Source organism: Folsomia candida, unplaced genomic scaffold, assembly GCF_002217175.1.
Source record: "Folsomia candida strain VU population unplaced genomic scaffold, ASM221717v1 Fcan01_Sc003, whole genome shotgun sequence".
NCBI lineage: Eukaryota > Metazoa > Arthropoda > Collembola > Entomobryomorpha > Isotomidae > Folsomia > Folsomia candida.
In genome coordinates this window covers 4,575,705-4,603,052 of record NW_019091195.1, presented here as the reverse complement: position 1 = coordinate 4,603,052, position 27,348 = coordinate 4,575,705, and the positions used below count along the sequence as shown (strand labels likewise).

Here is a 27,348-nt window from a genome sequence, read left to right as displayed (position 1 = left end):
TTAGATTTGCTCTGAATTTGTCTGAACAAATAGAAAGCATGATAATCAGGTCATTGGAAAATAAGGATGCACAACATGGAATCCAGGCTTTACATTTTTGTGTTTATTTAATTATTTGGAACAAATATGTAATTATTCTATTTGTCTGTCTGACATCATTTGAGGTGATGCATGCCTATTAAAAACCACAGTAAAATATCATAAAATTTGGTTTAATTGATCGATATTATTCAGATTGCGAATTGGTGAGATCATTTACAGACAGTATATCAAGGATTAATTTGATACACGCACTTAACTTGGTAAGAAGAGCTGTCGGCAACTGTCATAGTGTTGTATTAATTGACATCATCGATCACGGTCTATTTCATAACATATATATGATTATCATGAGACTTTTATCAGTGTAGATTTATTTTTTTTTACCAAAATTCATAAACCCCAGAGAATTGTAATGTCTTAAATCTTTGCCCACAATCAAAACAACACCCACACGCAACTACGTGAACACACGCATTCCATTGGAGTGGGATCATCACCAACTAACTTCACGATCTACGAAAATGTGAAGTAAATAAAATGCGTTTTTGATTAGGTAAGAGTTATGCATTTTAAATTATTGATTTTTTAGTGAGCTTCTCAATCATCAAATTTTGATTTCTTAAAATTTAGTTGTTTCAGTACATACTTAAGAAATACATGTGAGTGTGGAGCAAATATATTCAAGAATGTTAACGCAGGTATTTGTATTTTGGCAGTCTGGTCTGTCAACCTAAATTGCTGACCTATTCTCCTAATCCTGCGACACAGTGACAACCTGCGAGTCACAAGAATATCTTACATTTTCAAAGAATATCATTGTACTCAGTTTCTTATCAGCATATAAATCTTCCTAAATATGTTACGGACATATCTTCGTTTCTTAGTTAAAGTATGTGTGTGTTTGTGCGAGGTAGCTACAAATGAGGAGAAAATTACTCAATTCTCGTTTACTAAATTCCAGCGAGATTATGCTCCTACGCATGGTGACTCTAACATGTCTTCTTATGTAGAACATAGAATCTGCTTAAAGAACTTTAACTTGTACGCATGAGTTGGTTAACATGGAGTTTTTGGTGAGTTTAATGAAATCAGGAACATGATGAAATATTAAGCTGCCTTTAGTGATACTACAGAATGTATGCTGCAACTGTTCAGCAAGTGGGACCTACTTACGCGTATTACACTAGCAATGCTGTGGCTAACTTGGTTGATGACATCAGGCATCAGGAACTATGCAGTCTTTCACATTTCGTTTATCGAGTACCACCAAGCTCAACATTTGGATGAACAGGTTACATTAGTCTGGTCCTGGTCACATACGAGAAAACACAATGCGGCGGAGTTTATCTCAAAACTCCCAACTTGTCCACGCTCACTCCAATTTGCCTAATGAAATTACAATGCGACGCAACCGCTGTTAATAGAAGATAATGTAACACACTAACTGCCATCATTATCATTCCTACTGCTATGCTCCTTTTATTCAGCTGGGTAGCATTTAAACATATCAAAGTAAGCTGGGTTTGAGCTTGGGAACAATATTCATGTCTTTTTTGCACAAACACAAGCAAGAAGCCAATGTTTTGATTCGTGATGTGTGTGTACATTAAAAAATCCTTTGCAACGTGTTTGTGTTTTATTTAGTAAATAGCCCCTAAACCAACCGATCAGAATTTGTAACTTTTTTGCAAGCTGCAGTTACGTAAGACCCAAGATCAGTGTGAACCAAGAAAGGTTTGAGACTTGCTTCGAAAAGTGAGAATCGTGAAATTGTGCCGAAAAAGCACATATGCTTAAAATGTACTTGTAGCAAATGATATTACGATTTGCATGGTCGATTCTTAAGAGTAAATTATTCCAGCATGATGTCCATTCTGCTGTGGTCGTATCTCTTCACAAATAAAGTTGCTGTATTTTTTTCTAACCTGTTAGCGCTCCCAGTCGCAATGTTTGCCAATGACGAACAATATTTGTTAATTGGAAGACATTTTCCTTAGTCAACAAATAATTTATGGGTGAGGTGGAAGATTTTAGTGCTGTCCTGTTCTTTGCTTATCATAGTGGCTTCAGTCGAGTTCAGCAAACAGCAGCGTGGCCAGACCATAAATAAATTCTGGTTGGAAATTTGTGACAGTTGACATTGACAGACACACAGAGATAGACGGATACCTTTGTGAAAATGGGTGTTTTTTTAATCCTAAAGACTAAAATTAATCAAATTATTTAAGACTTGTCTGCTTCGAAAATTTGAAGCCGATGTCATCTTGAGTGTGGGCCATGATTTCACAACAAATCAGCATTTTGGATATAAGCACATTCAACTTTCCCGTGTACCTTTATCAAGTGGAAAATGTGGATGGATGGATACGACGAGTGTAAGGTTTGTGCATATGTGTGCAGATAGTGTGTGGGTGGGAGGGGAGTATAGATTATGAGTGATAAGTTGTACCTAATATGACGTCATTTTGATAATAAGGACTGACCATATTTTAATTTAAACTCGTGAAACTTGTGTGAAGGCGTGTATTCGAGGCGAGAAATTATACAATAAATTGTATAAATGACCTTTCACAACCGCACGATGACTTCATTCGAATTTTGATGGGCTGCTGCAAGAATAAAAATCATTCATCGACATAAAACTCGTCTGCTGGTAATACTGATAATAATAATAGCTCCGATTGAAGCATGTGTTACAGAAATAGATTCCAGAATAGGCGCCACAGCGTCTCCCAGAGGTCAAAGTGTTAAATGGAGTAGTTAATTATCATTTCCAATTACTGGTCTCATACACACAGATGTAAGTACTTTCTGCTGAGTGGACTATTTATATGTCATGTGTTCACAAGTTGTCATATGCAGATTATCAAAATGTAGAGCAGATGTATGAAAATGATCTAGTAATTCTTAAATACAAATGACAAAGCAAACAGGTTTATTGCCCCGTGAAATCTTGAGTCGTGGTTGAATTCCATTCAACCAAAAAATTGAATGCTGATGTTATTGTAGTCTTTAATTCACCGGAAGATTAATTATCTCGAGTGATTGGTTGAGCGAGGTAGATAAATTAAATTGACTACATCTTTATCTTGACTTATCTTTACACAAGTCCGACTTCACACTCCACTCTTTCTTTAATTCACATATTTGGGTCTATTTTTACGAATTCAGTCATCAATCGCATCACCATACATGCAAGTATGCTCCTCAGCAAATGTGAAGCCATGTACATATCTATTATATTATCCTTATTTTACTGGCTGTCCATGCCCTAGTCTTTAAGACCTGTATGTAACCTGAAACTGTTTAATTATGAGCCGTCTAATTTACTATAATTTGAGAAGCACAACAACAAGTATCAGCCTACTCAGATGTGGAAATTTAAAAAAATTAGATATCGAAAGTAATCCAATGTTTACAATTATAGCAAATTAGAAAAAGAACCCTGCAGACATGTCAAATATGCTTACAATAAAAAATGTAACCACTTTCAATGATTGCACCATGAATCAAACCACCAAAAATGACATCATTTAGCATTTAGCTTTATCACCTCTCGGATCTGTTGATGCAGCAGCAGCCCATTAAATTTAATTACACCGGACTTCACCTTGCTACCACATGATCATTGTGATAATACATGATATACTTTACCCAAACTATATTTATATCTCAGAAATTAAATCCCATGTCTGCTCCCAACATTGTGTCAGATATTCATTTCGCTAAACAATGCGTCCAGTGCAACTTGTTTGATTTGTTGATAAATACTTCTCTTGATCTTCCTATCTCCAAGGACGTCTGAGAGACAAAAGAGTGACCGACTGTGGTTTAAGAGATGCATAATCAAAATCAGTAGTTTTTAAATATCAAAACGAGAAGGAACTTCCAGTAAAAACGTGCATTATTATTTACTGTGCAATAAATCACTGTATTATAATACGATATTATTTATTAATATCCCTCCCCTCGCACTTTTTCGCATAATAACACAACCTGTATGGTGAATTGATTTATACATAAATACGAAAATGACATCATGATCTTAAATAGACTCTAATTAAAGCAAAACTTCCTCACCTCCTTCGCTAACTATGGCGTACAATCGCTAACAATTACTGTGAGTGAGGCAGAATAGAAACATGGCTTAGCTTTAGAAGAGGTGGCAGACACATATTAATTAAATTCAGCAACGATCTTCTCCTCGCCTTGTAATATGATGCAACGGTTCGTTCGTGGAAATAGTTTTTGGGATAATTCTAGTCAGTCGATGGAATGTGGGATACGATTACCTCATGTAATATTTCATCAAATTTTTGAACATCGTGGTATATAATTTGAGTATTTCGAACCAGTTCTAATTCCGGTCAATGAATTCATTGCTTTGAAGTATTCCAGCACGACACCGTTTAGTTTATACGCATATCGAACTAACTATACTGGTAGTACACGTATGTATGATGGAGATTGGAATTTATTCTGTTGTTATGTTTAGATTGTGCAGGGTCATCCTACAGTAAAACAACCGCGGACCACAACATGTCACAAATTCTTTGTCGGTTGACGATATCAAGATCTCGTTTATTATCAGAAATAAATACGTAGTATACGTAGTTTCATTTCTTCGGCGTGTCAAACATTTATATTTATCATGGGAAAACTGAGACAGTAATTAACTGAGGACAAGCTTTAGCTATGTACAATATATTCAGTATTTCATCGATTTGAAAGTGGTTGTTTATATATCTCAAACTAGTTATGGTACATTTTAATTGTTTGTATCCATATTTATGCATAAGTTATATCCATCCTGTCCACTATATAGTGGAGATGCATTTACGCTGTACATGACTACGTTTAATCGCTTAAAATAATTTCTCAGTGTTTATATGCCTCTTTCATGCAAGTAACAATACGCGCAGCCTAGTGAAATAGAACTTGTGCACTACATCTAAAATAATAGTTTCATCATTGCGATGTCTGGCATGGACATAATTTAGTTTAAATGATGCAATTAATGGAGTACGCGATAAAATATCAAGTTCTATTATAGCAGACAGTCGATACATGTGTAGCTTATGGTTCGGAAATTACTTTAGCAGGAATGGCCTCACAATTTATTCATCACGCAACGGGGGCTCTTCAGTAAAAGCCTGACAGCAGAAAAAAATAGACGAACACAGAACATTTAAATTAATGTTACGTCATTTTTATGCGTCTTTAGGAAGTTTTTTATGCAAGCGCTTTTGATTCATGTAGGTTTAATTTGACTCATTTGGAGACTGTGTTTTTCAATTTTTATTCATCCAAATTCATCCAATCCTAAGTGTTATAGATGCATATGTATGGGGAGAAATAAATAGAGACAGACATTTGAGTTGATCTTGGTAGTCTTGAAACATTGAACTACTTTTACTGTGGACTTGCTGTGATTTCAGGGAGGAAATACCCGCAAGTCATTTCGTGAGGAGAAAGCTATTGTTGAGCAACATATTTTACGTGGTATGACTATTGCATGATAAACAGTTTTTTACTAACAGGTTCACATTTCACTTACACATGTCGATGAAAGTTTAGTATTACAGATGTATGGTAAAGCTGGTTGTGTAATATTATTGCAAACGTGTGTCTAGTGAATTTTCATGGAGTGACATATGTAGGTATTTTTGTGATGATTTTGCCAAAGCAGACGACCTTGCGAAAGTATCACCTCGTTGTGTTTCTTTACAAAATATTTATACGCAATAAATGTAAACTCGTATTGCCCTACCTTGGCTGCAGACACCTTACCCTACCTCATCCTCAAACTAATTGATCGCTCATGGGATTTTCGTAATAGATTAAAATCCTATTGCAAATCTTGTAGGATAAACCAGAGGTGTGGCTTTGCCGAACCCAAAATTTAATTTACTTACACCGACATAGCCAACTCAAAAGTCTAAACATTACGTATTTACCCCAAAATGAGTATGTATGTAAGTACACAATGGTTATATGATCACATCATTCATCACATGAATTTTTATGCTCAGTCTCATCAACTTTCCTTTACCTAAAAATCGCCTAGTTCATGGGTGAAGTCATTTCATTTCATCACATTATCAACTCCAAAGTGTAAATAATGCATAACATTTTAATTTGCAGTAATTTGGTGCACGTGACTGTGATTTTGCAATATGCACTAAAATATACAATGCCTCGTCTGCTGCGTTGAGCTTTCTTGCAGCGATTTTTATGAAATGACATCAGCTTTGGCATTGTTTAACAAGGCCAATGAATGCCACATGAGGGATGGTCACGTACAGGGCAGAGTTATATCTGTTTTCCATGTGTTGTCGATTTCACTCATACTTATTTCAAGAAATAAAATGACCAAATTTTGTCTTTAAATAAACACAACACAATACTACTGATAGATAACGCATCAGATTAAATGGTCAGATAACATCGCGCTCAGATAAGTTGATTGCTCATCGTTGTCAAAGATTATCCTGCCTGCTCACCCACCATTTATGCATGTTGTGGCGTCCTACCTGACCCTTGCAAGGTGTCAAATCCTCAACAGAGGATGATCACACACTGCGGAATGATGTCTGCAGTAGTGGTTCGCAATATTATAATTAGGAGAGAGATGGACGGAGTGGATGGAATTGCTATGGGTTGCTGTTCTCGTTTATTGTGCATTGTCAGCGACTGAAAGGGAAGGATGATGCCATGGCTATGTTTATCCCCACGAGTTTTGCAGTTGTGTTGGTTCAATTAAACATGCAACGAAAGGAAACCTTCGTCGTTGTTAAACAGCTTCGATCTCACTCGCAATAACTAAACCAACTAACTATCCTCCTCTCCAAATGTATTTAATGTACATCCATACGAGTGGGAGCTGCACCAGTAAGATTGCATTTTCAGTTGGTGTTGGGGTCCTCGATTCATCAACACCACAATCGCATCACGCTTGCTCTCAACTAACAAATTGTATTTGTATTTTCATATCAACTCTTTCATATTTTAGTCAATGTTTGTCTTGAGATTGGTCAACACGGCAGTCAGTGCTCTTTTCTTGGTTTGCACAAAAACAATATAATACACACACCGTGCTTGATTCACTGAATGTCAGTCCAGTGTGGGCATCCTAACAGAACCGACGACGATACAGATTTGCAGAATCTTTCTACACTTTCAATTTTTATTCAGTGAAAAGAACTTGTTCAGTGAAGTTAATTGTTTGGGGACAACGCTTGTTGATTCAAAAAAGAAAAAGGATTCTTACGGAAGTTTCAATTCTACCAGTAAGTTCTTGTTCATGACAAACATTTCTAAACTGGATGAGGAACCTGCCATGCATAATAAGTGTTGACATAGGTGTATGTCATCTAACAAGCACATCGCTCTATTGGACTATTAGTTAATAGTACATGAGTCAACCTTGATACTCTCCTACTTACAATAATGAATTTATTACCGGTTCCTCTTATTTCCTATACGTGTGTGTAGCACATTTTTGGTAGTAGAGTTAAACAAGGGAGGGAATATAGGAAGTAATTTATCAATCATGTGCTTGACATATGGCCATAACAATAATACAATCATTGCTCACACCTTCCTGTCTTCATCAGCCACTCTGTCAATCCTACATATTTGCTAAAGATTGCACTTGAAAAGTCGCCGTGGCTCTGCTCCATAAGTCTTTGTCTCAACTTTTTATCCTCTCAATCGAGTATATGTACACGTAACTAGATGGATGGATGATTCAAAACTGATGAGAATTATTGCTCATCTGCGATTACTCATGTACATGAGCAACGCAATTTTGTGGAGGAAAGAACGCAGAACTCCGTTGCTGAATGGTTTGGGAAAGGTGAAAAAGCTTGCAGATTTTCATGCGAAATTGTAGAGTCCACCCACCGCACCTCTCTAGACTTTGTACTCTCTTCTTGAAAGGGAAAATGAAGGCATATGCCATTGGCACTAGAGAAGATCTAAACAAAACATTGATCATCCCACGCAAGTCTTTTATGTGTGTACTCTCTCATCCTCGATTTCCTTCCAAACTAACCGACAGACGATGGGTATCGCAATTTTTTTTTGGCAGAATTGCGAATAATTTCAGCAATCTACTGTAGTATAGACATGTGTACGATGATGATCGTCATAAGATTTTCTGTTTACGTGAGTGCCACTATCACGTGGTTATGACACTTCAATACTTCTCAACTTGGTAATAGTAAGGTACATATGTAATTATTGTCGCCCATGTACCACGGTGAGTTTGGTTGAAGAATATTTAATATTCCAAACACTTGAGTGATCATTGTACCGAAGGATATTATCATTATTAATGTCCCGTGTTATCATGTAGCAAAAAACGGCAAAGAAAAACCTGAAACTATTCACTTTGGCGTGGTAAAAAATGTGACTGATGACTTCACTCTACACAGCTCGTTAAAAATGGCCCGGTCAAGTTTATCCAAACTGGCCATTACTTTTTCTTGTGAGCACAAAGGCATAAAATCTCATGGTTATTATGTCCCGCAGTAAATAATTTTTGCTAAACAGAATATAATCACCTTTACAATTTTTAGTCGATAGCATAATGCACAGCACGCCACGTTTGAAATTGATGACTGACAACTTTCAGTGTGACCTTTACCCCCAAAGAGAGCAATAAACATTTGTCATTTTTGTCGTATTTTTACCACTACTACAAAGAATCACTCGGGCTCATTGAGGTAAATATTTATAACCTGCCGTTTTCCAAAGCATTGAATCTTATTTGCATAGATGAGACTCCGTCCGTGGTTAAGTTAAGTCGATGCATGGAAATTTCTTATTGTGAAAACGTGGCAACTAGCTGACTTCATTCTTCGACTTTTGTGCAGGGAACAAAACGATATTCTAATTATTCCAACGCTGCCTTGTGTTCTATTTTTATTGATGGAATCACTTTTAGTCGTATCAGTCTTGTGCAGAGAAGGCTGACCTCCATACATACATACCGACAACCGATGATGATACTCTGTGGCTTCATAAATTCAATCCCGTCCAGTGACCCTGGTCATCGTAAATCAGTTTCTGACATAGTCCCAATCGTTACTAAATCTTTGAATGGTATAAATGATATGATTTTATAATTTATATGCATAAACTACATTTTTCAAACCATTGACTATATTCGCTAATCATCTGCACGGCTAAATTTTTGTTGCTTATTGCACGTTCCCAATTGTGCATTCAGTTTGAGTTTGGTGAAGTTTTTGTACAGTTTGTGTTGCTGGTTGGGTTTCTTGAATACGCCCATGCAACTTTTTAAATGATAATCAGCTGAAGATTCGCAAGACAATCATTGACCTGCCCCTACACACTTGTCACATTTTTTGCTTCTGTATGTGCTCCTAAAGTGTGGGCTGCGCTGCATTGATGAATCTGATGTACCGACCGATACGATGTAATTTTGTGTGTGGATTGGATTGGCAAATATCTCGAAGGGAAGATGACGCCCATGCTGACCCGGCTAATGTCGGTCTTAGCTAGTCGTTGAAACTCTGTTAAGGATGGTAGATAACATCTAGATGAGATTTGAGAGTAAATGTTTGGTGACCGTTAACAGAGACTCACAGTTTTACACCCAACTGAAACCTTAGGCTATTTATTATACATACATACATACAATCAGGCGCGTGTAATCGCCAAATTATTAGTGAAACTACATATACACGGATAACTGCAAAAGTTCGTAATTCAATATTTTGTAGGCTTCCTAAGTGGAATAGTGAAGTCCCTCCTACAATAGCGTATAATACAGAATTATAATTGGTAGAAAGTACAACCACGATACAGAGGCACGTGGCACATGTTTGATCAGTTTGGCATTTTACACCGTGCAACTAGAAAACGAAGGTCAAAGTAAGTAAAACAAACAAGTTCATGCAGTCGAAATGGTTCATCTCGATAGATCATTTAATTAATTAACTGGAAATATCTGGTAATGCCTCAAGTTGTCATTTTTGTTTACGAGTTACGTCATTTCTACATATGCAAATGTGTGGAAGAAGTAAAAATTATTATGCAATGCTATTTACAAATGAGGAAAAATCGTACATTTGGGGTAATATTTATTATACACACGTGCATCCTCTACCACCGGTTTTGTGTTAAACAGACCATTTACTGCTATCAATTTAATGATCCTAATTACCGAATTGTCTATTGCGCAGCAAAATGAATGTATAAAAAATGCACTTTTATAATGAATCAACGTTTTATAACCTTGTCCACGAAACTAGATTATTTGTTCACACCAGACTGAATACTGCTTTAAATTGGGATATTTTAACTGTGAGAGCTCCCTGTTTTAGCGTATGTACATATATAGTTGCAAATATTAGACTAGATTTTCAACTTTATGTACAAATATGTACATACTCGTGTCCAGGTACTTAAAACTGGATTAATTTATTGTATGAAAAAGTTTACTGGCTTTTTATTACAAGTCATTACTATTATTATTATAGATTTACCCTGTTAATTTTTTACTCCGTTTTACAAAAGTAATTTGACTCTAAAAGTCGTCAGCATCCCACACGCCCATTAAAATAATGACGCCTCGATTTTTTTCTTCGTTTCGGCAATGTGGGTTTCCAGTTGTCTTGATTGAGGGAATACTTGTAAAGAAAACAGTTAAGACGACCTTTCAATCCCAATTTTAAAGTAACCAACCAACAACCCACGATTTCTTTGAAGAATCCTCTTGTGGACAGCCTACTATGTACACTCAAAGTTGGTTATTGTGTTGGTGGTTGGAAAATATTTACGTGGGAGTCCCTTTGCCTTTAGAGTGCATTATGTTATTACATTCCATCAAGTAGACGCACACCATTTCACAAATATGTGCACATCACTTGAACGTATGTTACATGATTTCGTCATTTGATCCCCAATAAATAAGTGTCGATTTCAGTCTGCGTGTACACTCTCAAATTAACAAATTATCAGTAATGCGCTTCAAATTCGTGCTGCTTTGATAGCAATCATCTGCATCCTGAAATCAAACACTGATTTTTTGCACCATCTTTCAAAAATCGTTGAAATGTTGTCATTAACATAGCACATACAAAAAAGCCGCATAAGATAACTGCATATGTACATAGACATCTGGGGACATATACTTTGCCAGCATTATTATTTGGGCTGTTTGCGCAGACATTATATAATAATAGGAAATTATTAGCATGTTAGTTAGTTAAACATACGCATTCCTCCTGTAACTTATCCTCGATGAGAAAAGCGAGAGTTCAAATTTTGGCTTGGAAATAAAAAGTGCTTTCACACAGCTTACACATTACAGACATGTATGCATGTTAACATATCAGTTCAATATCTTTTTACGTGTTCTTTGGAACACACTTGCATAGATGGCAAGGAAGGAACAGTTATCATACTAGTTTGTGTAAGCAGCCTTAGTGAAACTACAGCGAGGGAATATGTAGGTGTTGAGGTTCAAAGATGTTTGAAACTTCCTGAGTATCTCGTCATCTCATATTTTTAGCGTGGGCAGCCAGATGCAGCCTGATACGCATTCGAAACGAAACTAACCATTCATTCACTCTCTCTGCTCGTCGTGTATATTTAATGGTGACGACCCACGAGAACGCCGAGTTAAATTAAGTCTATCCCACATCTCTCTCCCTCTCTCTGCCCACTTGGCGTGTTAACTCCGATTTATATACTACAGGCAACCAAGATTATGTATTCTTCCGTGGAAAAACTTTACTCTTGGTCTTGAATCTTGGCCAGTGTGAGTAGTGCCGTAGTCGGCAGAGTCTCAAGAGCACAAATTTTGAGGTATGCGAAAATAGTATCCCTGTTTTAAGTCTCGTTTACATACTAACGATTAGCTCGAGTCTGAATAATGCAAACGGGGCAAGTTAAATACAGTTTTATGAAAATATTGATCACTTGGCCGGTAATCTGAGTGAGTGAGAAGAGGATGAAATCACGTCATGCAAATATTTTGATTGTAGAATGAGATGGAGATTATTACTTTGCAAGAACGAGTCTACGCCTCCGAGCTACAAGAGTAACAAGTGTAGTAAAGATTTGGTTATTTTTTAATAAGACAACGAGTTGGAGCTTAACTGATGCAGTTGTGTGCAAGAGTTCCATGGAGCACCACAAAAGTTACACGCTCGCTCTTTCTTGCGTAGGTTATCATTTCCAATATTGCATAACAAGTGTACAAATAAACATTGCTGAACCTATAAACTCTGGCAACGAAAAAAACCTTTTTCTAGTTTCACGGTAATTGTGTAAAACTATTGCTCCTACTCTAGTAAAAAATACCATACAAAATACCAGTGTATTTCATCCGAAACAATCCATGTGCCGTTAACTAAACCACGCCGGTATACCATCGAGTCGTGTTACAAATAAGAGTAAGAGACCAAAATGTACTAGAGTGATTCTGCTTTAAAATCTTCGTCCCTGCTTCAAGTGAACCAAATCTGAGATACACACATATTCCTTGAATCTTATTCAACCTTTGAGTCAAGGAGACATGTGCACATTTTTTAAGTTTGGCTTCTGCAAGGACTCGGGACATTAACTCTTAAAAATCAAATAGTAGCTTCATCTTTATCATATTGTGTGTATGTACATAGCAGGTAAATATTTGACCAGGAGTATGCATTGGAATTGCAATCACTTGAGTGCAAATTTGACAATACCATGTTTGTAAATGTGCCAACAGGCATGCATAATATTCAAATTGTATCCGTTGCAAGCAAAAATAATCCTTGATAAATTGTATTAAGTAGTAACTATTTCCATAAAAATAAAACACATGCAAGCCAATTAGCATACATTCTCTGGAGTGTGCAAATTGTAAATTGAACTGTTTTTTTCATTTTTTGCAGGTCTATACCAAACTGGCTTTCTCCATCTCCTCTAAAGTAGCAGCAACACCAAGATCAAGTTCAGCCCGACCACAGAAATTCAGGGCTTCTCTCGTTCAATGATATGGACTTGTGCCCTGCTCCGAAGCCACAAGGTGTGCAAGCATATTACAAAAGTTGCTTATCCTGAACGCATTTCATTCAAACATTGGGAACATCTGATAATAGTTATTGAACTGTTGAAAATCTTGGCAGCTGACCCAGTTTCGGTCCTGCTCGATCTTCATCTTGGAGATGAGAGCATTCATTAATGTTGGCTCTGAGAGCTTAATTTATACATGCTCATATGTCCTCAAAATGTATGTATTGGTATTTTGTATGGTTCGTATTTCAATGTCACTTTGCTTTTGTCCTTGTCATTGTCCCATTCCTACAAATTGGTGTCATATTACCAAAATTTATCTAATATTTCGACAGTAGTTGAATGCAAATTTCGTAAAATATGGATTTAGACATGACGATATACACCATGTTACAACGCAATACAATAAACACTTTAAAAGCCTGAATTTAGCATATTGCTGGTGATTACGTAATGTAACACCCCATATAATCTCCAAACAAACAATTCTCAGTACATGATCATCGACCAATTTGTAACAAATTGCACTGGGTGGACAACTAGTTACCAACCTCCCACATTGTCCTCACCAAAAATGAGTTTGTCCATCCATTAGAAATGCAGGTCACATTCTATTTTATCACTTTAATTTTTTTCCCAAGTAGACGCCAAGCCCATGAACAATTGGGCATTCAGCATTCAGTCATTGCGGTGATTGTGTCAAGAACTCCCTCGCATTTATTATGTCCATGTACGGGAAGGGCATGCATAATAAAACAAATAGTGATCTTAAAGGGCATTTTCATTCATGGATGAATTTTACTAATTAATTAAACCGAGACACGAGGCAGGGTTTTGAATTTTTGTCAATCAAGTTGTCAAAAGTAATTTATAAATGATGAGAATTAATGAATGCGCACACATTTATAAATATTTATTTTGTCCTGCTTGCTCGCATGCAACGTGTGTGTGTAACATGGCAATAATAGGTCTGACATATTATGTCGATTATGCATTTCTTATAAGTTAAGCTGGTCACGTTGGGATATGTTTGGATTATGTGCGAGGTTGAGTCTGTAGTTGATGAGGCATGTTCACCTTTTGTTTAGTTAATTATCCACGCCATCAACAGTATGCATAGATTATGTTTGCAATACGGTTTCGTCCTATGGTTTGTCCTGCATTGAAAATCCCAGCATGGAATCTATCGTAAAATGTCATATTTTATTATGGAGATGTAAAGTTAATAAGTGACACTGATTTTCAGCGTACGAGATGCTATGGTGTGCTAATAAATGTGGAAAGTTGAACGGGTCTTCGTCACCACCTACTTCCGGAACGAGCAGCAGTGGCAGCAGCCCCGATGTGATTAGTCAACCTTATCTAAGCTTTGGAGATTACTCCGTCTTTGCTTCAGAAATGAAACGTGCTTATCACGAACCCGAATCGAAAGGGAGTCAAACGACGATGGCCCCAGCCTCAAAAATCCCTCACAAAAACAACGATCAAAGGTTACCCTCGGCCTCCGATTTCATCAACAAATGCAACGGTAAGAAGATTTTATTAATTTTTACGACACAAAACCATCCGATTTACATATGTACACATGGAAGTTTATTTCCACAAATGGAGTTTACAATTTGTACTTCTCAGCTTGATATGTGCGTACATAAGCTATTCGACACCCACATGTTGGTTTAATGAATATCGCAGAAAGGACATTTTAATCCTACCCAAAAATGTGAAATTGCTAGATGTGCACACGTATAAAGATATCAGTGGAGGAAATAAATTACTTATTATGAACCTTGATAAAATCTTGAATCATAATTCAATACGACGAAAATTAGGCAAACAATGCGTGGATGGTTTTCTTGGTTCGATTCCATGCCTAGGTTGGTAATTAAGATTACCACGAGATAACTTGATTTTAAGAAAACAACATGCAATCATCGCCATTATTAATGTGTTAATAAAATTCCTAATTCGGCATGACTTTGTCTAATTTTCAGCAGATAAATCTTCTTTGGACTGCCAAGTGTTTCTCGGAGGAGCTTGGTAAGAAACAAAATTTTAATAAAATAACATTTTTTTAGAACGTGTGCTTGTCTTCGTTACAGTAACCCCACGACATGGAGACAGGATATTGCCCTTCCCATGCTGAAAGACATGGACATTACATTCTTTAATCCGCAAGGTAATACTTTAGTAATATGAGCGCTAATTTAACAGGCGTAAAAGTAAATATGTTACATGAGAATAATATTGAGTAATAATTACTCGCACATGTACATACATATGCATAAACTGAAATTAAGTAGTGTTTGTAAATAAATGACAGGCAAATGTCTTGACTGATTTTAGTCAACCTTTACTCTGAGATTTGGTGCAAATGTCTGTATTTTTAGACTGATAAATATTTATTTTTCTATTTCAGTAACGAATTGGGAGCCTCGATTAATCGAATTGGAACATCATGCGAAGGAAAATGCGGATGTGTTGTTTTACGTAATTGACAACCAAACACGTGGCATCGTGGTCATGATCGAGGTTGCCTACCTTGTGGCCAAGCAGAGAAACGTCGTTCTGGTGATCAATGGCTTTAAAGAACCTGGACAACGCATCTGCAATGAACCCCTCTCAAAAATGTAAGACCTAGTCAACAACAATTCTCAATGATGTCGTCATCACCCAAGCGAGATCCTTTTAGTTTATAGACATACACACAACATCGGCACGGCTAAAGAGAAAAAAAACTAGGAAAATTTCATTATTTGGCACAGGATATGTGTGGCCTTGCACTCGGGTTTATAACACCACTTGATACTTTTTAGAGACCAGATTTTTCAACCCACTCTCAAATTGAGAGTCTCAATCCCACTTCAACTGTTTGGATGAGCCATGCAAAATATTTCAAGTCAATATCCATCTGAGCTAGCGTCCTTTTCATTTTCATCCTTATAACGACTGCTATAATGGAAAGTCGTTTAATAATAATTGTCGATTGCGCAGTAGGGTTAATGACGACAAATGTCCGTGATATTGAGTGCAGGAGCAGTTGTTTACTCCCTGCCTCCAGATAATTTTTATAACGTAGGATCATGGCGTCAAGTGTTTATCGACCGACAAAATAACGTGAATGTTTTCGGGAATCGAGCAAGCACATTTTATCTTGGCACTAATTCACTTGTGGTTTCCTGTGAGAAATTGCAATTCTACATATGCTTGACGATTTGATATTGGAGAGTTGACAAAATAAATGAGTTTAGACGTATTGATGTATAAATAATCCACTAATTTTGAATAATTTTAATTTAATTTTTACAGAGAGTACGAAGACTTAACCTTCAGCCAGATGGTTCTCCAGGACTTGATAGATATACACGGAACTCCAGTTTTCCATAATGATATTCCAACTGCTTTGAATTCTACAGCTAAGGTGAGTGACATAAGTCTTGGCTTATGTATTACGCAAATTTGGGGAAAATGATACATATGTATACCCGTGAAGGGGGTAATTAATTGGTTTAACAATTTGATGTTTATGGGAAATTTTGTATGAAAACAATGACACATGTAGTGAACACGATACATGTATTGCTTTACAGATCATCAAGGACAAAATAAGACCACAAGATTTTAAGTTGTCCGATTTGGCTCAACCTGTGAAGAAAGGAATTTTGCACTTAGGAAATAAATTAATGTAAGATATTTCACAATATTTCCACTTATGCATAACCTCTTGAAATTTGTGTATGCATTTTCAAATATTGTGCAGAAATCTCAAAAAGACTTTTGAAAACTTGGATTCTAAGAGCAGTGGAGAAATTAGTCTGTCTCACGTAAGTTTCCGCTCAATTAATGCTAAAATCTAAGGGCACAATACAAATATTTATATAAATGAAAATCTTTATATGCTAGGTTCTCATGGCATACCAAATCCTGGCCAATGGAGAGTTAACCAAGGACGCAGTTCATAATGTTTTGGACAGATTAAAAAGAACAGATGACGATTTAATTGTCACTCAAACCACGCCGTCATCAGAAACGAATGAAACCACAATTTCAGGGAAGAAAGAAGTGAACGGAGTGAATATTAATACATTGAATTTTGATCAGTTTTGCTGCATCATGTCCGAGTTATTGCTTCATCATTACTACAACTCCGCTAGAAGCTTGTCTACTCTTTTGTCTACAAATAAAACCAACTTCTTTGTTCAAAGTGTTTCAGTCGCTCTAACAAAACTGTTGGGTAAGTGTGATGTTTTTTATGAGACCAGATGTGTCCAAAAAATAACTTGTGTACATACAATTCCGTACAATCGTATGACTGTTTGCTGAGTGATGGTTGATTTGTATTTTTAGAACATGTGCCACCAAGCAGTAAAACAGGGTGGTTGCCCCTGCTATCTAAACAAGAATCCGTAGATGTTATTACTCATTCCACGACATACGATGTGTACCTGGGAGGGGATTGTTCGGAAGAAGATTGGAGATCTCTAGCTATTCCCATTTTGAGGTACGAAATTTATGACTGGATGTTACACAATTGAAAATTCTGACACAACATTGGATAATGCATTCATGCATATATTTCTTTTAAAAAAAACAGAGAGAACGATTTGACCTATTTCAACCCTGAGGTAAATTGCAGCAAAAACCGACATATTCTGGTTGACAAAGCATCAATCGACGGGTGTCGAGTTATTTTGTTCAACATACCCAGTGCCAGTCGCTCTATTGAATTTATGACGATGGTAAGTTGAGAAATGAAGGTTATACATTTCAGCGTTAATATCTCGGCAAAACTTTTGTATTTCTGAAATGTTGCCAAAACATTCTTAAAGTCGGAAAGAATTCAAAGTAGCAAAAATCTGTTTAATCTATTTTCTACTTTTTTAAAATTTTGTCCACAGGCTGCGTACTATTTCGGAAAGGGATGTCATGTTGTGCTATGCGTCGGGTATTTGCAGGATGAATGCCAAATCAAGGAAGAAAAGGTGAAGCAATTTGTAGTTTGCTAGTAAATGTCGTAGTTAGTTGCAATTAAGGATTAGATAAGTATTTTCAAGTTGAGTAAGCAAGAAGACTTTATGATAATGAACACAATTTTGCACTCTATTCAGCTCACAAAAGTTGCTGTAAAGGACTACAACCGAGGAAGAGCATACCTCACGGACATGGCGTGCAAGGATGGCGTCCCAGTCTTTGACAACATTACGGATGCATTAAACTGTGTTGTAGAAAAGTGCAAAACCCTTAAAACCAGCTCCAACTAGAAATTAAGGGAAAATACAATTAAGAATTCGACAAATAGTCTTCGACTTCAATCAACAGCAAGTGCACTTGCCTGCGTTTTTTAACCGCAACGGAAACGGCAGTGCTTAAGGGATTTACCGCCTAATTTTCATTCAGATGATGAATCCGTATTGCTGTGCTATAACAGTTATTGTACTCACTCTGTAAAAAAATTGAGCCATTCCCATACCTTGTAGAATGCATATTTATGTATGTATGTACGTACACAAGTAACATGAATGTCATTTTTGTTGATCTTGATTTTTCAATAGATTTGTCACATAAATAACTTGACTAATAATCGTATTGTGCCAGATTTTTGTATACTGCTGGCATACAATGGCAATATTTCATATAAAGACTTTCATAACAACGTTTGTACATATTTAATTATTTAATTGTTTTCGTAGTAGCTGTATTCTCAAACCTGCGTACCTATAAGGTTCATGTATGTTATATAATTATTATTGAGACATCACATAAAAGAAGCTGCCATGTTGGCTGCCCTCAGCACATAAAAAATGTTTATTTTTAAATAGTTGATATCTCGTATACATTTATAAGCTCGTTTTTTACTGATGAAAATAAAACCAATACGTTTTTGACTGTAAATTATTAATTATTTTTCTTGCTCGAACGTGCAGGCTGCATATGTAATGGGTACTGAAATGAGATTCTTACCTACGCATTTCATGGTTTTGTCCGAGCCACAAGTCCCGTTGAAGGAAGAGTAAGACGATAACGGGATATACTTTAAACTAATTGAAACTGAAAGCACTTGGAGATTATACAAGTACTTGAGAGACTTTATTTCACTTTCCTCTCTCCGTAGCTCATCCAGCTAATAAATCTTTAAATTGAAATGAAATTAGAATACAGCAAATTGGTAGGATATTTGATTTTAATAATTTGTTCTACCCATTCCACTTTTGAAAATAATAATAATACAAGTCCTCGTGTAAGTTATCCTGCTACAGATCATTCAGAAGAGTGCACAACTTTAGAATGTGCATATTACCAAAGAATCTTTCGGGAGGAGTCCAAAACTAGGGGATTTGGTCAATCGGGGGTTTGTTCCCTAAATATTTGCTTACAACTATGACCGCATAAATTGTGCATTTGGGGTTTAAAGGATATTATATTTAGCCAGATTTAATCCGAGGAAATGGTTATAAGCTGGAGCAGCACAATTTAACTTCCCGAGATGGATACATTATCTCGCTGTTTCAAATTCTAAGTGGAAAAGACGCAAAGGAAAAAGGACACAGTTCACGAATACCTGTGTTGCTGCATCATGGAGTTATCGCTGATGGGTTCGAATGGATCTTGAATAAAGTGGACACGGCTCTAGGTTCTTAAAAATATGCATTATGAAAGATACGTGATATTTTATAATTTCCTTGACCTCGAGACCTTAATGTGTTTATTTTCACGCCTAGGATATAGATTACCAGACGCTGGCTACCAAGTTTTTATAATTAATAACCGAGGAACATTGTACTGAAACCATATTTTGACCAAGTTTTTTTTAAGCACTTTTTAAAGTTTATTTAAGGTTGTTTTTTGCAAAAGGTACTCATTAGAACATGTAAACACTTCATGGAAAACCGGAAAATATTGGGACTTTAGGTATTTCCTCCTCAGGTAGTAGTCAATAATAATCAGCAATGACTACTGCATTTCTTCCTAATACAGTTTTCATGAGATGGCCGCATTTGACGTTCCCATGATCATTGATTACATTTTGGAGTTAACAAATCAACCTCAGCTCTACTACATAGGTAAGAAAGCCTCCGAAAGCAAATAAAGCTTCGTTGGATAAATTCTTAACATTGTTCAACTGATTTCTTTAAGCTCATTCCATGGGATCCAGTATCTTTATGGCATCCTTGTCAATGTTCCCAGATTACAACTCTAAAATAAAAACCTTCATTGGACTGGCCCCTGCCGTGTATGTAGGAAACACTTCTGTGCCATTTGCAATTGCGAGACCAATTTTACTCAATCATTTGCAAGTACTTTAATAAATTCTACAGAGTGAAGCAATCAATCAATGCAATTTTCTATTAATTTCAATTCTTTGATCGCATGAATTTTATAACTGTGCAGGAAATGAGTAACAGTTATCTTCTAGGATCTTTCGTCAATCCAGATTTTCTTCCATTCATGCACATCTTGGGAACCCTCTGCTACCCTCAAATTATATCAAGAAAAATTTGTTTCGCAGCGCTAGAAGTGATCTTTGGCTACGACTTTATTGAGGATAACTATGTTGGTTATATAAATTAATTAACTAATAAAAATATGTATGCTTTAAATCAAAACAATTGGGGAATATGTTTTTGAGTAGGATTTGAGACAAGAGATCGTCTCTATTGGATTAAGTAGCACATCCGTCAAGACATTACTCCATTTGATGCAACTCTGGAAATCTGGAAAATTTCAAAAGTACGATTATTTGGAAAATAACTTTGAAATATACGGACAGATGCTCCCTCCGTTGTACGAATTAGATAAAGTGACAGCCCCAGTTTTTGTATTTTGCGGAGCAGAAGATCAATTGGTTTCGTGTCGGGTAATTAAAATCATTTTTCAACGAATTTTTCAATAATTTGTGCATGAAGTCGTGCGTAACGCTTGACTATTGCAGGATGCATTCCGATTGGCAAGTGCTTTACCGAATCTGAAAGAATTTCACAAAATAAATCAACAGCAATTTAATCACATAGACTTTTTGTTCGCTACTAATGTTAATAGTTTGCTCAACGACAAAATATTAGAAATATTGAATATGACGATCAATACTTGACAAAATTTTATCATAATCATAATAAAGTGAAAAATAAACTATCGGACCCAGAATTCACCTTCTTCCCTGCATACCCTTTACATAAATATGCATGGCTATTTATACTCCGATAACAGGACTTTGCTAAAACCACCGTCTTTACATGCACTGGACCATTCGTTTATTTATATGTAATGTATGTAAGTACTTACACGGCCATTCATATTTCCAAACAGTAAATAAGTGGCTGTATTATTTGCAGATTTATCACTGCATATCAATTAAATGCATTTATTACAAGGGTTGGTATTTAGTTTAGTTGTTTTTTACAATGTTGCAGTCAGCAACTCCAAGAATGTTTCCAGTGCTCCTTCGCACCTGAAATATCATGAGGACTACATTCAGCGAATACTTAATTCCGATATAAAAGCAACAGTGGTAACTTACTTACTCCGGATTGGTTTACTTATCGATTGTGCTCTTTGATTTGAATGTATGCAAATTATTACAGCCAGAACTAATTAGACGACACGGATTTCCGATCGAAACGCACGAAGTCACAACTTCTGATGGATACATTATCACGCTGTTTCGTATACCGCATGGAAAACTTGAAAATAATCAATCCCCAAAGAAAGTTGTCTATTTGCAACATGGGTAAGATAACACTTTGCAGACAAAGTCAGACTAAGAAACTTTGGTAGAAATTTTGCAGATTCTTCAAGCTGGGTCATCAATACTGTTGACAAAGCGTTGGGTAAGATAAGACTACTACAATTATTATTGGCATTTATCGTGGATTTATTTATTATGTGCAGCGTATAGATTGGCTGATAAAGGAAATTGTGATGTTTGGTTGGGGAATGATCGAGGTACGCGGTACTCACTTGGTCACAAAACATTGTCTTACAAGGATTATGCGTACTGGAACTTTGGGTATTAATATGCATATACGGAAATAAAACAAACCGGATAATTTAGACTAAATAAAATCGAATAATATCCTATCATATACAGTTTTCATGAAATTGGAGAGATTGACCTGCCTGCCATTTACGACTACATTTTGGGGACAACTAAATCACCAATTTATTTTATCGCGCATTCTTTAGGTGCGGCAGAGTTTCTAGTGTCAATGTCTCTACATCCAGAATATATTTCTAAAATCCAGGGATTTATTGGATTATCTGGAGCTGTATTTCAAGGAAATACGTCTAACCCTGTTTTTAAAGCAATTTCTCCCTTCGTCAAGTTACAACAAGTACTCTATTTTTACCTTAATTATAAACTAATGATTTTAGTATTTGAAACTTTTATAAAGCTTTACGTATGTTTTTTTTATTTAGGGCATTCATGACCTATTTTCAATTGGCCCAATAGTTCCTCCCCAAGTGCTTCCATTAATGAATGTCGTTGGAAATGTGTGTTCACCTACGATTTCCTTGCGATGGCTTTGTGTGACAATTATGGAGGCAATGATTGGTCTGGATTCTAAGGAGGCAAATTATGTAATGAGCTTCATTTTGATCTATATTTTTGATTAATTATTCACAGTAGAATCTCCTTAGGCAATAGTACCTGACGTAATGTCTCACATTTTAAGTAGTACTTCGAGCAGAAAGACGTTCCATGCACTTCAACTAATTAACGAGGGTAAAAAAGTTGCCTATTTCTCTTACTTTCGGCATATTTTCAATAAATAGTTATACGCTCAATTAATGTGTATCCTGTGGGAATTAGGTGTGTTTGCATATTATAATTACTACCAAAGAAATATCGAAGTATACGGACAACCTAATCCTCCCAGTTACCAGCTCAATAATATTACTGTACCAACCGTGTTATTTTGCGCTGCTGGAGACAACATTGTAACAATTCCGGTGGGTGTTATTCTTTTTATGTAACTGATGATATGTGCAATCGTAATTTTTAATTCCTGCTGTTCTTTGTCCATAGGATACCTATAAGTTGGCAGCAAACCTACCAAATGTGAAGAAAGTAGTGGAAATAGATTTTCCCAAATTTAACCACTTTGACTATATTTATTCGAGGCATATAAATGAATTACTGCATGACCGAATTATCGAGCTGATTGAGCAAGACATGGTTGTCGACGATCTTCCCAATAAATTGAATGCTTGATCAAATACTGTGAATATTATTTAATCCAATCTCATTAAATCGCACTTACATAAAATGGTAAATATTATCATATAATGTTGATTTTTAATAATATCCCGAAATGTTCAGACTATTTCAATCTTACTGAAGTAGTTATTAACAAGTAATTTTTACGTATATTTTTAAGTATTTGTCGTGTCTAAGGTTCTATCGTAATACTACGACTTGAGCCCCGTCATTTAGTTTTTAGATTTTTGGATGGTAACTGCACCAAGGTAGGAATAATAGCGTCATTTTATTGTTGGGAGATCGCACAACACCCGAACCCGACCGTATTTATGTATGTAGGCATGTAAATGCACATTTACTGCTACTGTTGAACTTACATAAATACATCGCACTCGAGATCTACATTTGTCAAGTAAACACGTCATCGTCATCCGTAGTGACTCGACCTCCGTTGCGGCCATTGCAAGCATTGTGCGCTTTTGACCTCAGTTTTTTCCACGCTGTGTACACAATGAGGTCGATTGCTACCAGCAAATTCCAAAGCGCAAGTCCCAAAGATGTTTTAAACAGTTGAAAGTTTACTTCGTTTAATTTATCATCCATGCGTGCTCCACACCCCTGAAAATCCGTGCAGATTTTACTTGTGGATAAAATTACGCATAACTTTGGAAGTGAAGTATTGGATAACTATTTTATACCTGTTGAAAAAGGTAAGAAACAATGTCGTGCCAGTCGTCATAAATGCTTTCGGCTTTGCAGTTACTGTGATGCTCTGGTTGTGTTAAGAAAATTAAAAAAAAAATCTTGTAACCTTTTACGAAACATGGACATTTTCGGGTTAAACTGCTTTAAATTTTGAATGTCGTCTAACCTGTGAGATTCCTATCACAACATGAAACCATCCATTGCGTCGGAGGATGAATTGGCTCTGAGTGGTATTTAAATGTCTTATTCGCTTCGAGCAAAGAATTCTCGCCTATCCAATCCGTGAAGTTCCAAAAACCACAGCAGCGCTGAGATATATTTGCACATTTTAAAATCATTGGGACGTTGGTTAGATGCATGCAACATATTTCACACTTATGCATATTATACCTCTTTGGACTGAAGCTGGTGAATCCATCTAAATTAAATGCACACACAATTAAATCAATCTACATTCAATCCATCAAAAATAAAAAGCATACTCATGTAATTCATGAAAGAAGGATACATATGAGACCACGTTTAAGTATGAATAATAAGAATTAAATTATTTACCTCAGTTCCGTACCAGATTTCATGAGGTCCACCAGTTTTGAGCCATGTCTTGACTGATTTACGTGGACAACGTTGGAGTCTTGATCAAATGGATTGTGAGAATGTTGCGATGATGGGAGGAAAATCTGGGGTTTATCGTTTTCCTGGACGGGAGACTGCTTTTGAATGCAAATGATGAGAAATGTGGAGGAAGAAAGCAGAGACACAGAGAGCATCTGGAACGACATATTCATAAAATTATGATATTACCTATTTCCTCATTTCTAATATGGCTTTTGCCAATACACATGATTCCAATCAGCTCACCAGGAATGCCAAAATAGTCAATCGGTCAAATCGTATAAAAAGCAATGCCGCAAATGATAAAAGGACAGAGAAGAAAACGGCTGATACGGCTATCACGTCAATGGCCTTCAAAGAATTATAAAAAACGAAATACACACGTAATTAATCACAGCTCGTCAAGTTAGAACCAACACCAATTTTCCAGCAATCTAATTGCTTACCATGAACCCCGTGATGGAGAAAATTACAACAAATTCTGCCAGTGACGACCCCTATGAATAGGATAGAAATGTCTTTATGTATTTCATTTAAATCGCACATAATTATCATTAGGGTAGGTTTATCAGGGTTGGGACATAATCATGTAATACTATCAATCTAACATCCCTGACCATGAGTAACATTAACTTGAAGGCATTTAACAAAGAGCTTCTTCTTACCACGAGTATCAGAGGAGGCGCCATGAAGCACCGTTCGTTCACAAGCCTTATCTTCCCGCAGTGACACTTACACCATTTCGCTAAAACCGAGGATCCGGCATTGTCCTCAGAGTCGGAGGAGCGTGGTCTCGGCATTTTACAGTCACAACGACTTCGTTGGTATTTGGGCAGTGAAAATTAAATGCAATTTAAAATTGTATGTATGTATAAAATACTTAGAATCTAAGTCTTAGATATTAAACGAAATAATAATCGTACATTTTCTGTATTTAAATTAGAGTTCAAAAATGTAATGGGTTATGGAGTTTCTTTTGGGTTTCTTGGTTCTCAACATTATTAAGGAAATGTACAGAGGCAAAAATCACTGTCAGATTAAAATAATTTCACATTTATCAACGGCTTATAATACTGTCCATCACAATTGGATACTGAAAAACTCAGCAAGCACGGAGAGAGTCGTTGAGCAATACTTGCATACTTTCCTTGAATAACTTACGATATAAATATATGTATATATATAGATTTACGTATTATTATCCCTTAACTGCACGCAAAATGCATATATTGGGCAAACTGCTGGATAATTCTTTTGGTTTATAGACACACAAGTCTTTCTCTTCTAGTTGACTATGCCATCAGAAAAAACTACAAAAGTGAATATTGTTATGCAGATCTTATTATTCAATTCAGCCTGGTCGGAGATGATGATATAATGGGGGCTACTACATATATATACTACCCGATCTGGCTGTAGAAGGAGAAAGTTTCATGTTTTGTGCTCAGAATCGGTGCTGGAAGTCAGGTGCTGGAAACTTTGAAAGGCATAGAGCAGGCTTCTCCATGAAAACATCAGTCAGGGAGGATATAGCTGGGGCCTTCCTCAGTACGTACGTACAATTTGTGTGCCATTGCGGCATTTCCCATCCCACCAGCACTGCCACAGAGAAAGAGAGCGAGAGAGAAAGTTGGCTCGGACTTTCACCGGAATCTGCGACGACGATCACATGCAATGTCGACGCTACTTTAAACCTTTCTTCTTTATACATTTATACATTTATCATGCTAAATAGCTCGCACGAGATTTCAACTGTGCACGTAAAAACTTGAGACCAGAACGGAGCACAAAACAGCAAACATATTAATCATTCATTCAGTTCTTCAATGCGTGTACATACATATACGTATTTACATGTTTGCATGCAGTTCCATTTTACACTCTTGAAATGTGTGTTGAGAACTATTTATAAATACGTACGTAACCACAATCACTTGCGTGAATTTGTACCATTTTGTAATGTACGAATCTGTTAATCATTTCCTTTTTTAATTCATCATTACTTTTCAGTCAAATGTCAGAAAAGGATATATGGAGTTTGCTAATAGTGTCTCATGTTTACAAAGTTGGCACAGATTTTGCCAACACGACGTAACCTGTCGTCTGCTCTAAACCCCACAGGACGTGCGTATGCATTCATCACTGAACTCGGTGTATTGTTGGTTTTTGTTTTTACACCCAGGAAGTGAAAGGAAGTAGTCTGCTTGGCTGAATGTTCAGAAACAAATAACTTATCTGAATCCATTCGTCTTATTGCATAATGAGAAAACAGATGATTTCGTTACCTCTATTCACGGGTCATTTCCATCGCTTGAACAACCTCCCAAATATGAATGTACATTATATGAATGTAAACACTTGTCATTCAAAGTTTGATCCATATTTATCTCAAAATAGAGGAGTCCTGGTATAAAAGACGATGTGAATAACGTTCACAAAAAGTAAGTAGAAAGAAGTGGCATGTTCAGAAAGAGAACCGTATTCACTTTCTTCGCATTACATGCAAATATTTTAATCTCGATGTTGTGTCGTTGAGAAAATATCCGTGGAGCAAGCAGGTTCGTCAGTAGTTTTCAATACTGCAGCCAATTTGAAGAGATCACAATGCAGCAGCATCGCATTTTCGCGTTACCAAGTCTCATCTGGTTGACTTACACGACCAAATAATAACAAGCGCAGAAAATGGTGTTGGTTGATGGTGCTCCGAGTTTTGTACAGAAGCCAAAAGTTGGGATAAGCAACCCGTTAAAACCTCAAGG

At 36.4% G+C, this 27,348-nt stretch overlaps 4 protein-coding genes and 1 long non-coding RNA gene across 12 annotated transcripts; 3 read left to right on the top strand and 2 right to left on the bottom strand.

Annotated features, from left to right (window-relative positions):
• Positions 1–221: 221 nt before the first annotated feature.
• LOC110845988 lies at positions 222–2,105 on the bottom strand. Its single transcript, XR_004834445.1, has 3 exons — positions 1,968–2,105; positions 427–555; positions 222–362 (listed from the first exon to the last, which is right to left on the bottom strand). It is a non-coding gene; the product is annotated as an uncharacterized LOC110845988 (long non-coding RNA).
• On the top strand, positions 547–18,963 carry LOC110845987. 8 transcript variants are annotated; one of them, XM_022092566.2, is made up of 14 exons: positions 547–2,422; positions 12,954–13,087; positions 14,321–14,602; positions 15,066–15,111; positions 15,174–15,250; positions 15,491–15,701; positions 16,381–16,492; positions 16,662–16,756; positions 16,832–16,895; positions 16,975–17,305; positions 17,419–17,572; positions 17,666–17,810; positions 17,970–18,053; positions 18,180–18,963. In XM_022092566.2, exons 2-14 carry the CDS (start codon positions 13,057–13,059, stop codon positions 18,330–18,332), a joined length of 1,785 nt encoding a protein of 594 aa, XP_021948258.1. In that variant the 5' UTR covers positions 547–2,422; positions 12,954–13,056; the 3' UTR covers positions 18,333–18,963. The 8 variants fall into 8 exon arrangements, with proteins under 8 accessions (XP_021948258.1, XP_035705941.1, XP_035705943.1 ...); XM_035850048.1 differs by having other exon boundaries at positions 547–2,695; XM_035850050.1 differs by having other exon boundaries at positions 547–2,842; positions 15,069–15,111.
• A 91-nt stretch (positions 18,964–19,054) lies between these two features.
• On the top strand, positions 19,055–21,201 carry LOC118435033 (lipase 3-like). Its single transcript, XM_035850051.1, has 9 exons — positions 19,055–19,420; positions 19,498–19,702; positions 19,791–19,848; positions 19,924–19,980; positions 20,047–20,132; positions 20,206–20,366; positions 20,461–20,622; positions 20,702–20,926; positions 21,002–21,201. Exons 1-9 carry the CDS (start codon positions 19,214–19,216, stop codon positions 21,158–21,160), a joined length of 1,320 nt encoding a protein of 439 aa, XP_035705944.1. The 5' UTR covers positions 19,055–19,213; the 3' UTR covers positions 21,161–21,201.
• Positions 21,202–21,792: 591 nt separating this feature from the next.
• Positions 21,793–23,369, top strand: LOC118434807 (lipase 1-like). Its single transcript, XM_035849102.1, has 7 exons — positions 21,793–21,796; positions 21,907–22,075; positions 22,157–22,400; positions 22,486–22,647; positions 22,708–22,792; positions 22,880–23,019; positions 23,096–23,369. Exons 1-7 carry the CDS (start codon positions 21,793–21,795, stop codon positions 23,279–23,281), a joined length of 990 nt encoding a protein of 329 aa, XP_035704995.1. The 3' UTR covers positions 23,282–23,369.
• LOC110847598 lies at positions 23,287–27,021 on the bottom strand. The gene is made up of 9 exons (XM_022094571.2): positions 26,875–27,021; positions 25,255–26,797; positions 25,036–25,086; positions 24,836–24,940; positions 24,530–24,744; positions 24,365–24,392; positions 24,141–24,282; positions 23,968–24,041; positions 23,287–23,887 (listed from the first exon to the last, which is right to left on the bottom strand). The coding sequence occupies exons 2-9, from the start codon at positions 25,387–25,389 to the stop codon at positions 23,678–23,680; spliced, it is 960 nt and encodes a 319-aa protein (XP_021950263.2). The 5' UTR covers positions 25,390–26,797; positions 26,875–27,021; the 3' UTR covers positions 23,287–23,677.
• Positions 27,022–27,348: the final 327 nt, after the last annotated feature.

What these genes read in the sequence shown, in the direction of transcription:
- LOC110845987 (XM_022092566.2), top strand. Translation starts at nt 13,057, where the DNA reads ATGGACTTGTGCCCTGCTCCGAAGCCACAAG. An exon ending in CACTTAGGAAATAAATTAAT is followed by an intron (nt 16,757 to 16,831) that starts GTAAGATATTTC and finishes AATATTGTGCAG; the next exon opens with AAATCTCAAAAAGACTTTTG. An exon ending in CTATTGAATTTATGACGATG is followed by an intron (nt 17,811 to 17,969) that starts GTAAGTTGAGAA and finishes TTTTGTCCACAG; the next exon opens with GCTGCGTACTATTTCGGAAA.
- LOC118435033 (XM_035850051.1), top strand. Translation starts at nt 19,214, where the DNA reads ATGAAATTAGAATACAGCAAATTGGTAGGATATTTGATTTTAATAATT. An exon ending in ACTTTATTGAGGATAACTAT is followed by an intron (nt 20,623 to 20,701) that starts GTTGGTTATATA and finishes GTTTTTGAGTAG; the next exon opens with GATTTGAGACAAGAGATCGT. An exon ending in ATCAATTGGTTTCGTGTCGG is followed by an intron (nt 20,927 to 21,001) that starts GTAATTAAAATC and finishes TGACTATTGCAG; the next exon opens with GATGCATTCCGATTGGCAAG.
- LOC118434807 (XM_035849102.1), top strand. An exon ending in ATTCTAAGGAGGCAAATTAT is followed by an intron (nt 22,648 to 22,707) that starts GTAATGAGCTTC and finishes GAATCTCCTTAG; the next exon opens with GCAATAGTACCTGACGTAAT. An exon ending in ACAACATTGTAACAATTCCG is followed by an intron (nt 23,020 to 23,095) that starts GTGGGTGTTATT and finishes CTTTGTCCATAG; the next exon opens with GATACCTATAAGTTGGCAGC.
- LOC110847598 (XM_022094571.2), bottom strand. Translation starts at nt 25,389, where the DNA reads ATGCCGAGACCACGCTCCTCCGACTCTGAGGACAATGCCGGATCCTCG. An exon ending in AAATCTGGTACGGAACTGAG is followed by an intron (nt 24,393 to 24,529) that starts GTAAATAATTTA and finishes CATTTAATTTAG; the next exon opens with ATGGATTCACCAGCTTCAGT. An exon ending in TTTCTTACCTTTTTCAACAG is followed by an intron (nt 23,888 to 23,967) that starts GTATAAAATAGT and finishes ACGGATTTTCAG; the next exon opens with GGGTGTGGAGCACGCATGGA.